We start from the raw sequence: 12,638 nt of genomic DNA on the forward strand, positions 1-12,638 counted from the left end.
CTATATCCCGTTGATGCTAATTTCGAGGGTTCAAAAAGCTTGCAGATAAAACAGAGTACACAACCTAATGCTGGGAAGTATATGAGCCATTCTCTATTAAACGTTTCACCATTTAATTTTTTCCCCATAAACAAGCTTTTTGAGCAATATCGATCGCGATCTTGATACATCATTTTAGAGGATTTAAAGTCATAATCTGCATTTTGACATTTTAACGGACCGTTCTCTAACCAAAATTGTATATCCTCAGCTGAAAGAGTTTCCCAAAGTCCTGGATCACTTTTCCTATTCAATGGCAAATCGATAGGGAAACATACCCTCTCCTTATTGAGTTCCGATTGTTCGTTTAAAGTTTAAGATTCATTAAGGGGCATTTACTTTAGTTAAAAGCGTTCAAATTATCGCTTAAAGTTTAATGCAATTTAAAACAATTACTTTTTTCAATTACTAAGATATTTTACTTAAAAGCGTGCAAAATTTTTCTTAAAATAAACGCATTCTTTTTAACTTAAATCGAATATTTTAAAACATGCGCAAATAAAAAACAACAAATTTATTAACTTCCGTTTTTTATATCAATCTGGAAAATTAATCAGGCTGTTTGGCAAATAAATGTTTGCTACTGTTGTAAACCTTAATTAATTAGAAAAACAGCCCTTATTATAGTATTTTCTTGGTTTGATAAGTTGAACCAAGTGATTCTAGAAAATAATATTTTAGGTTCTTGGTTGAACTTTTCAATAAAAAAAAAAAAAAAACATAGTCATTTAAAAAACGTCAAACGTTGAATAAAATCGTTAAGTTTATTGTTTGTTAAAGTACTAATGAACAAAATGTTGCAAAATGCTTGTTTAATTTAATTTATTTGTCTTAAAATGTTTTACTTTTTTTTAATCACGAAAATATTTAGAAAAATAAAAACAAATTTTTTACACAATTACTTTCTAATAAAAATGTATGCACTTTCCAAAAATTAAAATTTAATTTTGTTGCAATTCGATTTTGGGGCCCCTTTTTTTGCGGGGCCCCTAGGCCATGACCTATTTGGCCTGCCTGTAAATCCGGCTCTGGCTACAAGTATACTCTTGTTCATTTTGATTGAGAAGTGCTATAAAAAAAAAACATTCGCGGTAAAATGACAATTTTCTAGTGAACTTTAGATGAGTGAAGGGGCTTCGTTATCAGAGTGACTAAAAACTATAAATTCAAACAATACATATCAGATTAGAATATAGCATACAATGCTTCTTAGATTGCTCTACAACATTTTTTTTTAAAGAGTTTATTTATCTATTCAGGCTTTTACTTCCATACAAAAAAAAGGATCGGAAAACACATTTTGTGGCGGCAGATTAAACAAACAGTTAGTTTATGCAGTTTTAAACATTTAGGTCATTTAATACCCACAGCACATTAACTTGAAGGAGGAGGAGGTGGCGGTGGAGGAGGAGGCTGTTGTGTCTAAAAAACAAAAGTCATTAAAATAATATTTCACTATATATCAGCATAGCATTTTCTTTAAAACTAAATAGATGCGACATACCCATGGTGGAGGTGGTACAGCGTATGGAGCAGGGGGATTAGCAGCTAGAGGTGCAGGTGGCTGTTGATAAGGATTGTATGCCCCATACATTTGCTGCTGCCAACCCATCTGTGGGTATCCAGTAATCATACCACCAGAGGCCACTGGAGGTGGAAGACCATAACCAGGTGGAAGTGGCACCCCAAAACGACTCACTGAGGGACCTAAAAGGTTATAAAATATTTTAAAAAGTTTTAATTGATATTTAAAAGGTCAAAGATAGCTTTTTTAATATAGAATTAAGACTAACCGCCACGAGTTTGTTGCCAAGGAGGAGCAACAGAATACGCCGGTCTATTTTGTTGAATAGAAAACTGCTGTTGATTAACCCACGGTGGTGGAGCAGTGGACTGACTAACTTGAACGCCTGGTTGAGGAACACGAAATTGTGAGCTGATGGCTGTTGTAATTAAATTATTGGTACGAATATCTACGATTGATTTAGGATTATTTCCAGCAGGAGGACCCCATTTACTTCGAGTATCAAAGTGTTCCTTAGGAGGATCCTGAAAGGAAAAACACCACAAATACTCATTTTAAAACCTCTTAATATAAATACAATGATGATTCTGGTATAAGCTAACAAAATCCATGTAATACCGGAAGTTTTGGTGGTTCTTTTTTAGCTGGCGAAGGACCTTCGACTCCAAGTTCAGCCATTAATGACATATACTATAAACCAATGAAACAATACAAATATTATAGCTCTAAAGCAATTATAAATTAAAATAGCATTTAATAAAAGCACTTTTTAAAAATAACCAACCTCAGTATCCATTTTGGCCTTTTCAGCAAAAGTTTGCATTGGTCCTGAATTTATATCACTAAAAAAACAGATCAAAATATGCATACTAATCATCAGAAGTCAGCAGATAACATTTTTTATTACTAGAAAAGCTAATTAAAATAAGTTTGAAGTTGGCATTTAAAAGGCTTAGTTATAATTTTTTTAAAGGAAATTGTTCAACTTTTTAAATAAAATATACTAACTTACTGTTTTATTTTACAATCAGCAGCAACATGACCATAGCCACCACAGTTATGACAACTTATCAAGGCTGTAACATTTCTCTGCTCTTGACATTCCCAATGTTTATGATCAGTAGCGCCACAATTTTTACACCTTAAATAAAACCATATTGATTATATTAGGCTAAACTGAAGTTCTAACAATTGTTATCCCAAAATAAAATACATTAAAAATTAATCAATAACAAGTGCATACTTAACCAACTCCTCGTCAATTAATGTGCCATTAAGCTCAGCTAGTTCTCTTAGCTGGTTTCTTCGTAACTCATTGGCAGCGTCTGGGCATTCTACACCTTCTTTAACAATTGCAGCAACAACTTCCACACCTTTTCTAACTTCTTTTTCTGAAGGACCAGTAATAAGTGCATGTAAAGGTTCATCCTCTCCTGGCATTAACTGACCAGGAATTCTACCAACTTTTCCTTCTTTTACAGATCCTTTACCACGAATTATGATTTTACAACCTGTCTAAAAATTAAAAATTTAGATTAAACCATAATGAATTATGATTAATATATATACACATACTCCCTATAAAAATACTTGTATCTAATGTTATTTATATGCAGCAATAATATAACAACATATATTTTCATTCATTGAAAGTGGCTCTTGCACTATTTGTAACATCTCACTGATTTAGCAGAAAAATGCTATTAGGGAGTGCAATTTATGGCATTCACAACAAATACTTAGAAATACTCATTAAATATTAAGTACTATGAGAGCATTTAAGCAACTAAAAATGCAAAATAACAAAAAGATATTTACAACATTTGGTATTTTGCTAAATGAGTTTATATACAGAATTAATACTTCAGAATGGTCTGCAATCATCAAGGCCAATGCCTGTATATGTAGATGAAACACCCACACAGTGCTTATTTTCAAGCGGCATTCAATAGGCTAATGATTAGCGCGTCAGTTTCATCAATAGTTTATAATTTCCTTATCATAAATACAATATGCTGCTTTAATGTGTCTATTCAAATAAAATACTAAATCAAAAGATTTATATACTTTTATACATAGATAATGATATGGCATTTATAGCGACTTCAAAAATTATGTTGAATTATGAAGTTATTATTAAATGCTTTTAATACTTTCTTCAGCAACAACAAATTAAATATTAATAACTAAAATTTGTTCATCATGCATTTTAATTTCTTTGAGAACATAATTAGTATTTTATTTTACCATATTCTAATTAAATAATTGACACAGTTCAAAATCTTTTTAAGTATTTATGTTGATTTATAATGTTTTTATTTTATGCCAGCATGAGTTCCCAATCACACAAATCATTTCTTGCTAAGTAAGGATTTAAGAAAGAAATCTAGAAGGACATTTTTTTGGCCACATTTACGTGTTTTTACAAATGACAGAAAGGTTTATGTGTTATTACAAATGACAGAAAGACATGAAAAGAATATTGAGAATAAGTTCACTTAAATTAAAAAGCACAGGGAGAAACAAAAATACTTTGTTAGAGCTAAAATCTTTTGTTAACAATTTACTTTTCATAAGAAAAACTTATGAGTTTAGAAAAATGAAGTTAATACTTCATCTAAAATCAACGACTCCTTAATAAACAATACTTTTTTATGTTAAAATTATTTTACCTCTTTTTCTAAGCGACGCAATGTATTCCCTCTGAAACAAAGAATTTTTCAGACAAATGAAATTTTAAAAAAGGAATTCAAAAATTAAGTTTGCTCAGTTTATTTTGTAATCATTTACAATGTAAGAGATTTTGATTTTTACACATCATTGCAAACTTTTTCTTTGAAAAATAATTTTTATAACTTACCTGGGACCAATTAAAAGCCCAATGAAATTTACAGCAGGATTTCTTTCTGCAGGTATAAAAACTTTATCTTGAATCTTGGAAGTAGGTGCTCTGCAATAATAATAATAAAAAACTTTTAAAACCATAATACAGTTGTTTAGATTTTATGTTAAAATATAGTTTTAGAATAAAAAAACTTTAATGAAAAGTAATATATACATATATAAAATACTTGTAATCTAATGGAGGCTTATAGTTTGGTATTTCTTCTATTGCTTTTTTAATAAGTGTATGACGTTCTTCTTCAAGTTGTTTACGAACACGGTATTCTCTTGTATTTAGTCTTTTACCCTCAGAGTTATATATCGGTTCAGGTGACGGTGACCTTTCAAGAGAAAAATTGTTAATGAGCATCATTAAATTGTTAAATTATATCAAAAATAAAAAATTTAACTTCTATATTCTAAATCCAACTATTTCTTTATAATAGCTGTTTAAAAGCTAGATTTGAAAAAAAACAAAAAAACAAAAAAAAAAAACATATAGAGGTTAGAGCTGTAATGAAAATTAGAAATCAACCACTTTATAAAACAGATTAATCATGGAAAACATAAAGTATAATTCTATAAACATGGTAAAGGACTTTGGCTTACAATAATCTAGAGACAACTTGATTTCATAAAAAATACTTTAAGTATTGTGTAAAACTACTTTAACTCTTGAATTTGACTAAGGCAAAAGAAATACATAAACCTACTTACTTTCAAAGCTTGAGAATACCATATTTTCTCAAGGTTTACAAAAATTAAAAGCATTGATAGAAATTAAATATTGCATGAAAAGAAATTTGCTTAATAAAAATTTAAAATAATCATGCTTATTTTAAACATTTGGCATTCAGAACCATAAATCCAGCCATGTTCACTCTGGCTGAATAAATTTAAATACAAATGAAGCATTATGTTGTTATGCCAACAGCCTCCTTTCGTTGAAACCAACCTTGCACCAGGATCAGCGGGAATACCGAGGTCCCCTGTACGTAGCTTTTGAGAGATTTCTTCAATCTTAAATTGGACTAAGGCAAAAAATATACATAGTTCAAATACAAATACAATAATATAGTCAACCAATTTTAGCTAATGTTTGTCGACCTGCCCTCATGCTATCACACAGGGTTTAAATAAGCAAAACTAGTGTTATCTCAATACAATTTAAAATTTATGCAAAATAATCTGATATTCAAATTTAATGACAACAGAAAAACTTATCTACACATGCTTGTTTATTTAAAGATCGACAAGCATTTAGCTCTCTCAGCTAAGCAAATTCATCACAATACCTATATACTCATCACTTTGTTTATTCCTTGTACCTACACCTTAAAATATATGATGCCTGGCAAATAATTTTCTTGAAGAAACTACATAGAAAAACCTGAATTAAAAAAGAAAAATTGGTTTTACTTTGAATAGAAAAAAACCTGTAATTCTCAAGTAGGCTTTTCAGAAATGTAGTCTTTTAGCCTTTTAAGTTTTAGAAAGGCTTAAATAAAAAAGTACGGCTTCTAAACTTTTATACATTTTGAAAATTACAAATGCAAACAGATATTACAAGAGAGATAAGTTATGAAAAATATGATTTAACATTAATGACTGCCAGCTAAAATGAAAACCTAAAAGATCAAAATTACATTTTATTAGATGCAAAATACAGGAGTTAATAAAAAGATTGCTCAATGCGATAGAATTTTATATCAAAACATCAAAATATTTAAATAGATTAAATGTGTTTATAAAAATAAACTACAACAGGAAAGTCAGACATCAAACATAGACATGTTGATAACTGTGACTATCTTAATGGAAAAGCTGCAGTGTTAACTGTGATAAAGTTATTAGAAGAAATTGCTCATGTTTTATTTATATTCCTGTTTTTTTTTTCCCCCATCAATTTTCCATGGTGATTGTTTTCCATTATAAATATTGCTAAATTCCTGCTGCCATTGGAAGTTGATAGTTGGAAGATTATAGAAATATCATTTTTTACAGAATTATTATTCAAGATCAGAGCCAAGTGCAACTCAACCATTCAAACAAATAAAAAATCCTCAAAGTTAAAGAAAATTTGTATTATTGCAGTTTTTAATTCTAAACTAAAATAAAAAAACGTTTAGTAAATAAAAATCAACCATTTTCTTAATGCCTGATGAAACACTCTGATGATATCATTGTGTCTTCTTTGAGTACCGAAAATGTTTCACTGTCTGAATACGATCTAAATAACTGTAGTGCTTTATAGCATTTAAAACTTACATGCTTAGTTTTGATGCATGCTTTAACATCTGCATTTCAGATTATTTTAGTGCTACATTGCTTGTCAAATGCTAAAATTATTTATTTTTAACTAAAAGGAATCCAGCACTAAAATAATCCAAGTAATCGTTGGATGCATTAAAACCTGAAGTTTTAAGTTTAAATGCAAACTGCTATAGTACAAAAGATTATTTTTTAAAATAACCATACAATAATTAACTGCCCTGATAATCAAATTAAGCAAATAAATTTTACAATTTATAACAGAATATCAAGACCAGAATTTTTAAAAAAAGAATAAAATCAAAATTAATGTGTAATAACAAACTGTTTTTATGTATACTTTTGTTAAAAGAATTTTTTTTTTCCAAATTCATAAGAAAGCTTCTAAAATAGAGCTTAAACAAATTCTTACTTAATTTTTTTTTTAAATGAAAACATGAACAAACAAATATCTTTTGTTAGATTAAAGGCTAACAATTTAAAACAATACACAGTAGTTTCCTTTATTGAAATTAAAAAAATCAACTCAAGAAGCACTTTTGAAAAGAATTGTTCAAATATGCAAGATCATACCCATATAATGAATTCTTTGTTCCTCAGTAAGGTCAGCTGGCAGAGTTACAAGACCAGTCATATTTGCCTTTTCTTCTTTGGCACCCCATCGGCTCATGCGTTTTCTTTTTGGTCCATCTGATCCTATAAAGTAAGATGCTTACATTTTACACACTAACTTTTAAGTGCATTATTAAGTCATAAGTAAAATAGGAGAGAAATCCATTTTGAAGTTGAAGCCATTGACATTACATTGACAGTAAGATAACAAAAAACCCTTTGCTAATAGAAAGAAACATGAATATTTGTACTATTCATTGTAAACTTTGTTAGGAGCTGTTTAAAGAAGAGATATATAGGACACTACCTATATATCTCTAACACCACAAACTGTTCCTTCAATGTTATGTAAATGAATGAGGAAAATCTGTTAAAAATTATTGTTTTTTGATAAATTGGAATAGTTTATCCGTAAGATTAAGTATATAGAGAGTATTAGGCCAAAACTTGAGTAACTCTGGAAAAAACCTCTTAATGACAGACTACAGTTTTTTTACTTGATTACTTGGCTGGTTTATACATGAAAACTCACATTATAATATTAACAACAATATAAAGTTACGTGACAACTTATCATATCCATCTTAGTAAATTAACAAAACTTTACATCTTACTTTTCTTTCTTTAACTAATAAAACAGATTGCTATTTTCAAAATTTGTAAGCTTTAAATATCTTTTAGTCAATCCTAATTTACCTGGCTATATAAAATCATCTTACTTTATATTGCCCAAGATTTTATCAAGGCAATGTCATTCAATTTCTTGCAAAATATTGGTCAATAAAATTGATGAACAGTTTGAAGCAAAAATGACAATTATCAAGAGGGAATTTGAGGTTGCTGGTTTTGTCTGCACAACAGCTGATATATGGTCAAATTAGATGAGAAGTTTTTGGCATGACAGCTCACCTCATCTATGAAAAGACTCTTGAAGTCATCTGCCAAATCTTTTGAAAGATTTTTTGATGCAATTGCTGAGAAAATACAAGGAATCCATGAAAGACTTGGACTAAGCCACCAGAACTGTCACAGATAATGCAACCAACTTTGCAAAAGCCTTCAGAGAGTTTGGTATCAACTGTGAGGATGAAAGTAATGACGAAGAAGAAAATGATGTTGTTTTGAAAAGATTCCAAATGCTACACAACCAAAAGAATTCCTATATCTTGCCGCCTTAAGAATGATGTTTTTTTCACACACAGCTTGATTGCAACAAAAGACATCAAGAAAATTGCACATGTAAACAAGAGGATCATTTCTTCATTGTTTGCAAAAATCACTTCAATTGTAAAAATTTGTAATACTTGCAACTACCCCAAATCAGCTGAAATCATCCAGAACATTTTTGGAAAGAAAAAAAAAGTCTGGTCACCCACTTGCATCACTAGCTGGAATTCCATGTATGACAGCCTGGAATGTTTGAATTTGATCTGGACACACATGACAGAGACTAAGGTACTGTGACAGGCTGAAACTTTGCTTAAGCGCATACAAGAAAAAACTTTCAAGTACAACAACTCACTGGTCAAGAAGGTACTGGAAGAATTACAAAAAAGATTCAAGTTTAATTTGGAGCAAGATGAATCTCAGGTCAAACATGCACTCCTTGCCAGTGTCATTTCCAATATTCAAGCTGAAGTCCATTTTCCAAGACAAGTGTGAAATGTTGAAGCAAGCACTCTTACAAATTAAAAATGACCTAAACAGCTTCAATCACAAGAACATGAACAACATTGAGATCCCTCAAAAGGATGAGGTTGCCTGACTGACAAAAATTTTAAAAAGTTGACCTGCTGAATGCCAAGAGTACTTAATGCTGTATGAGTAATTCTCTTGTAGTACTGTTCATATGGTATACAGAATTAATAAACTTTTTTCACAGTAAGGCATGTACACTTATTGAAGGACATAAACCACTGTTTGAGTAAATGTATTTTCCCCAAGTCTGGCTATTAGTGATGAAAAAACTTTTCCAGTAATGTCAAATAAAGCTCAAAATGAGAAGAGAAAAGTGCAAGATGACACAACATGCCATATGGCTAATGGAAAAAAATATTAATATTATATTAGTTCTATTATGCCAGGAAACTTCCTGGACATTAATCTAACAGAGAAAACTTGTGAATTGTTAAAGGAAACAGTAGCTGTTTTGTTTTTTTAAAAAAATCATCTATTACTGCAAATATAACTAATCTCCAAAAAATGGCTGAAAATTGTATCAAAAGCATGCCAAAGTGTTAAAAAAAAGTACTAATATTTGACTCAGTTAAGTATTTATTTCTTAGCAAAACATATTATCAAAGTAAATGTTTTGTTTGTCACTAGAAACTTTTAAGTCAAATTACAAGTATCAATTTATTCTTTCCTACAGTTTTTAAGAAATATTTTAGGTGGCCATAATTAGTTGTCATACAGCTTTGTATTACAAATTTTTATTCACCAGCTGTTTGATTTAGACAAATTAAAGACACATTAAAACAGAAAGACATTACCACAACTAGAACTGAAACATTAGCATTTCATGCAGAGATTGGAATTTGCTTAACTCAATAGTTATGAAAAAAAGAGTTAAACAAATCAAGCACCTATGTCAATCTTACACAATAATAATTTAATTTCATAAATATATTTAGAAATTATAATAAAGCATCTTTTATGTTGTATTTTGTTTTTTTGTTAATTTTGTGGCCAAAAATGAACACTTTTTAATAGAATATCAAATTGTATTTCTGGTTGAATTTGTAAACTATTTGAAACAGTCAAAAAAAAAAAAAAAAAAAAAAAAAAAAAAAACCATAGTCATATTCATGTTATGCACATAATAAAGCACCAACTACAAAATGCAGGTAGGGTCATACAGGTAATCAGTATTAAGGCCGCTTAACACAGAACTAAAAAAGATTGAGTAGTAACTCTGCTATTTTATCAAAGTGATATTTAATTTAGTTTATTGACTTGATAGATTAAAAACTTCCACTGATAAGATAGATCTTAGAAAACTTAAATATACTAAATATTTATGAAATTTAAAAAAAAACATAAACATCTCTAAAAATAAGTTTGTATTGACTTACCATTATCTGCTACATTATTTGTAACTCCATTATGTATTGATGAAGGAGGCTGATTAAAACTTTTTATGTTATATTGAGGTTGGGTTGATTGTTGAAAATTGCTTGATGAAAACTGAGTTTGCCCGTAGGGAGGAGCAAAATCATTATGTTGTTGTTGCGAAGGTAAGTCATGTTGCTGTTGATGATGAGAACTGAATTCTTGTTGATGACCTGCTGGTCGAAACTATAAAAGAAAAAGGGCAATACTTTTCTAACTATAAAACGAAATTAATATTTTTAAAGTTATTAAATGCCTTAAAAGAAGAATCAACAATTATCTTAAGCTCAATCTTTAAAAAAAATTACTTGTTGAGGCGAAGAGGGTGAGTTTATTTGTTGACGACGTTCTTGATGTTGCTGGCGATATTGCGAGAGAAGACTACTTCCACTTGAAGAACCACTTTTTTGCTGACCTAACAGAATAGGATGCACTTTGGTCAAAGGCATACGATTTGCACCTGTTCCAACCATTTTTTAAACTTTGATTCAATACATGAAAGATATATACAAGATATATACAAGATATATACTAGATTTAGATTATTAAAGGAAAATGTGCGGGTGCTCACAAAGCGGTTACTGTAGAAAGAACATCGTATGTTTAAGTTAAAACATGCGTTTACCATACCAGGGGGTAATCATTCCTTATGGCTAAAATAATATTTATAATTAATTATGTTTCAAAAATGTTAAAAACAATCTTATTCAAATAACTTTAAAAATTGATAATATTAATTTACTAAATTTTTTTAAAAAAATGATTGAAAAATAATTTCTTTAATCAATAATATGAACATATATTAAGCTGATCCCCATCTATCTTTCTCTTATTTGGTGAAATCGAGGCCGCCAACAACTTTTTTCAGTTCCTTTTGTTAGTGATAAGGCCTCATTAGACTTGAAAAAAGCATGAGCAAAACAACTTTTTATATCGTCATTTATTAGAAATTTTTAAAAATCTTTGGATGGAAAATGTAGCATTCTTTGCAAACCAAGTGAAAAAAACAATGCAAGTAGGTTTAAAAATTGGAGATTGGAAAACACCCACTTGTGATCATTAACGACATTAAAACAAGAATAATTGTTAATAATAATAATAATAATGATAACAAAAGAAATCTCTACTCAGTCAAATTGGGGGATGTGAGAAGATGACATTCCTTATTCCTAGTTTATCCACTTCACCAATCCATAGCTGATGTATCCACTTCATTATCCCCCCATAAAAAAAAGAATTTTAAAGTTTTTATGGCTGAAATATTAATACAGTAATCTTAAAGATAAAATTTCAGCACTTTACTTTTGTATAAGTTTTTGGCAAAGAAAACAATCAGTAATATATAATTAAGCAAAAACGATATTTTAACGAAGATGAATTAATTAACACCTGTTCCATAAAATTTGAGACTGGGTTTAAACTTGAATAAAAACTTAAATAATCACGATAAAAATTTTTTTTTTTGGCATGTTCTTAGAATTAAATATGCAGAATAGGAAAATAAAAATAGATTTATCACAAGACTCCATATCTTCAAATTTGATTAAGTCTGGTAATGGTACCTTGTAACAGCTTTTGTACAGCATTAAGGTCAAGTCTACTGGTACAATAACGAATCCGACGCTCAAGGTTAGATATATTATTTGTAGACCATCCATTCTTGTACACACCCCGCTTAAGCATTGCCCAAAAATCCTCTATAGCACGAGCTTCTGGTAAGTTTGCTGGATTGTCTTTTTATTGAACAAATGGTATCTTCTGGGTTTTTAACCATTTTGTTACCGAATTAGCATAGTGAGATGTTGCTAAATCAGGCCAAAAGATATACTTGGTGTCTCGATAATATTTATTAATAAAAGGTTACCGCTTGGCCAGAAGGAGCAATGTAAATAGAGGTGACCCCTCGAGGGGAGATTGCCATCCATAAAAGTAATTTTTTTTCAAATTTTGCAACATCATAATACTTAAATGTCTGGTGTCAATTTTTGATTATTTGAATAGTATGTATTATTACCAGCCAGTGTGCTATTCGACAAAGTAAAGTATGACTCATCATCAATAATAAATTCATGGTTGCGATATTTTGAATAAAGTCGACCACATTTTCGGCGACCCCAAAGCCTCTGTTCAAGAGTTCTGCTTAGTCTTTTTTTTCTTTTATAACAAAGAATAGGCTTTTTAAAGCATTTTAAGATTC

General features: G+C 29.7%; 1 protein-coding gene across 2 annotated transcripts; it reads right to left on the reverse strand.

Moving 5' to 3' along the window:
- Positions 1-1,204: 1,204 nt before the first annotated feature.
- LOC145188848 (uncharacterized) lies at positions 1,205-11,035 on the reverse strand. 2 transcript variants are annotated; one of them, XM_080065349.2, is made up of 14 exons: positions 10,750-11,035; positions 10,405-10,627; positions 7,292-7,414; positions 5,403-5,478; positions 4,636-4,788; positions 4,425-4,514; positions 4,237-4,267; positions 2,808-3,079; positions 2,577-2,705; positions 2,349-2,406; positions 2,183-2,254; positions 1,833-2,088; positions 1,544-1,746; positions 1,205-1,461 (listed from the first exon to the last, which is right to left on the reverse strand). In XM_080065349.2, the coding sequence occupies exons 1-14, from the start codon at positions 10,912-10,914 to the stop codon at positions 1,414-1,416; spliced, it is 1,899 nt and encodes a 632-aa protein (XP_079921475.2). In that variant the 5' UTR covers positions 10,915-11,035; the 3' UTR covers positions 1,205-1,413. The 2 variants fall into 2 exon arrangements, with proteins under 2 accessions (XP_079921475.2, XP_089944572.1); XM_090088446.1 differs by lacking the exon at positions 5,403-5,478.
- Between the last annotated feature and the right edge of the window lie 1,603 nt (positions 11,036-12,638).

Source organism: Hydra viridissima, unplaced genomic scaffold, assembly GCF_058129835.1.
Source record: "Hydra viridissima isolate aposymbiotic clone 2 unplaced genomic scaffold, HvirCarnegie_v1 scaffold_5, whole genome shotgun sequence".
NCBI lineage: Eukaryota > Metazoa > Cnidaria > Hydrozoa > Anthoathecata > Hydridae > Hydra > Hydra viridissima.

What these genes read in the sequence shown, in the direction of transcription:
- LOC145188848 (XM_080065349.2), bottom strand. Translation starts at nt 10,914, where the DNA reads ATGGTTGGAACAGGTGCAAATCGTATGCCTTTGACCAAAGTGCATCCT. An exon ending in TTGGCAACAAACTCGTGGCG is followed by an intron (nt 1,747 to 1,832) that starts GTTAGTCTTAAT and finishes ATAACCTTTTAG; the next exon opens with GTCCCTCAGTGAGTCGTTTT. An exon ending in CTGTACCACCTCCACCATGG is followed by an intron (nt 1,462 to 1,543) that starts GTATGTCGCATC and finishes TTTGTTTTTTAG; the next exon opens with ACACAACAGCCTCCTCCTCC.